The 1,995-nt window shown below is 40.1% G+C and overlaps 1 protein-coding gene across 1 annotated transcript; it reads right to left on the bottom strand.

Annotated features, from left to right (window-relative positions):
- Positions 1-828: 828 nt before the first annotated feature.
- On the bottom strand, positions 829-1,788 carry Tas2r40 (taste 2 receptor member 40). The gene has a single exon (XM_021164066.1). It carries the CDS (start codon positions 1,786-1,788, stop codon positions 829-831), a length of 960 nt encoding a protein of 319 aa, XP_021019725.1.
- Positions 1,789-1,995: the final 207 nt, after the last annotated feature.

Below are 1,995 nucleotides of genomic sequence, written 5' to 3'. Positions count from 1 at the left end.
TCTTGATCTTACAGCACAGGCCTTTGCTGTTCTGTTTAGGAATTTTTCCCCTGTGCCCATATCTTTGAGGGTTTTCCTCATTTTCTCCTCTATAAATTTCAGAGTCTCTGGTTTTATGTGGAGTTCTTTGATCCACTTAGACTTGAGCTTTGTACAAGGAGATAAGAATGGATCAATTCTCATTCTACATGATAACCGCCAGTTGTGCCAGCACCATTTGTTGAAAATGCCAAAGCCTCTTTCTTTATGTTTTACTTTTTAAGGAAGTGCTAGCATCTTATGTCCTAATAACTGGCCAGTTCTTTGTTTCCTAAATGTTTTCTTTGTAGGAATCCTGGTTTCCTTTATTGCTCTGAATGTTGTCCCTGATAGCAGCTCTTTTTGTCCTCTTTGAGGATATCAGGATGTCAAAAGTAGATCAGATGATCTGCTCTCTATTCCAGGGTATCTTCAAGAATCAAAGGGTGTTCAGCAGATAACATTATCCTTTGGAGCAACTGAGATCTCCTAAGCCTCAGGGGTCATGGAGAGCAGAGAAGATGGAGCCATATATATATATATATATATATATATATATATATATATATATATGTATATAAATCTGTGTAAAGGTGCTTTTTTGAGTCAATCTTCAAATTCCTTCCATACTTCTGCCTAGACTCTCAAGTTAATCCAATTTCACATTCATCTAAGAATCCAGTTCCAGAGAAGTAGTTAGTGTTAGAGCAGGTTTTTCTGTGTGGGAAAAGTGAATGAAGAGATCTGTGAAGAAAAGGGAGAACTGGTTGGGTCAGGTCTTATAATACTTCCAGGTTCCAGTTACTGGTTCTACCTTTTAAGGTAAAGACGAACATGGTGCTGAAACCGCCTCCAGGCTCTTCTCAGCCCTGGATTTCTCAAGATCAGATGCACTGACTGACCAGCTGGATAGGCAGTCATGATAATGTTGCACAAACTATTCCAGAAACTGTAAGCACCAAGGATGTTTGACATGGAAATAAATAAAGCCAGTGCATTAATAATGTAGAGAATGAGAGAGTGGCTGGCCGATTTGATGGCACCCACGTGAGCTTCCATGCTGGAGTCCCTAGAGCCTGTGGTGCTGTTTTCCATGTGCAGGGTGTGCCTCTTGAGTGAGGTGATCAGCAGAGTGGCTGCCATGATGAACATGAACAAAGGAACGAAGATCCCCATATAATACAAGAAAGCTAGGCTGAGTACATTGGTCATAAAGATGTACTTCATCTTTGTGGAGTTGGAAGAGGGGATGGGAACAGAACTGTTCACATACACATTGAAGATGTCTTTAGAGAAGAAGGAACTTAAGCTGAAGGAAACCAACACTGACAGACTCAGGAGCTGAGGCATCAGCCCTATGATTTTCTGCTTCATCAAAAGGAACAGAGGGTGAGCTAAGTTCACAATTTTAAGACAATAGAAGACATTGAGCCAAGCAGCAAACCAGAGGTTACAGTAGTTTAGAAACACAGAGATGGCTTTGAATAGTTTATACATGGCATTATGGTTATAAATGATCGGGAAAAGTAGACTATAAGTAATCTCTACCATCATCCATATCTGTAGCAATAGCCTGGAAAAACTCAGCATCAACATAAGGTTCTCACCAGTAGGGAGTCTTTTGCTCCTGACCCATTCAGTCCCATAGATGACAGTGATGAAGCCATTGCCAATGATGCCAACAATAGAGTATATTGTAGAGACCACGAAAGGGATTATGACTTCATACCTGTGAGCAAAATAGTCAGAATTTGTGGTAATTATTGCCATTCTGTCTGACTCTGACTTAGGTTTCTCACTGAGAAGTGGTGTCTGCCCTGTAATCTTCCCAGTGTCAGTGATGCCACAATACTTCCCCTCTTCATTGAGAGTTATTTCCTATTTCTCTTTGTCACATGACTACAAGTAAGAGGTTTGATATGCAAATTATGAAAGGATTTGGTTACTGGCTCTGACTCCTTTTTTTTTTTTTTTTTT

Source organism: Mus caroli, chromosome 6 (genome assembly GCF_900094665.2).
Source record: "Mus caroli chromosome 6, CAROLI_EIJ_v1.1, whole genome shotgun sequence".
NCBI classification, from domain to species: Eukaryota; Metazoa; Chordata; class Mammalia; order Rodentia; family Muridae; genus Mus; species Mus caroli.
This window is presented reverse-complemented; position numbering and strand designations above follow the sequence as displayed.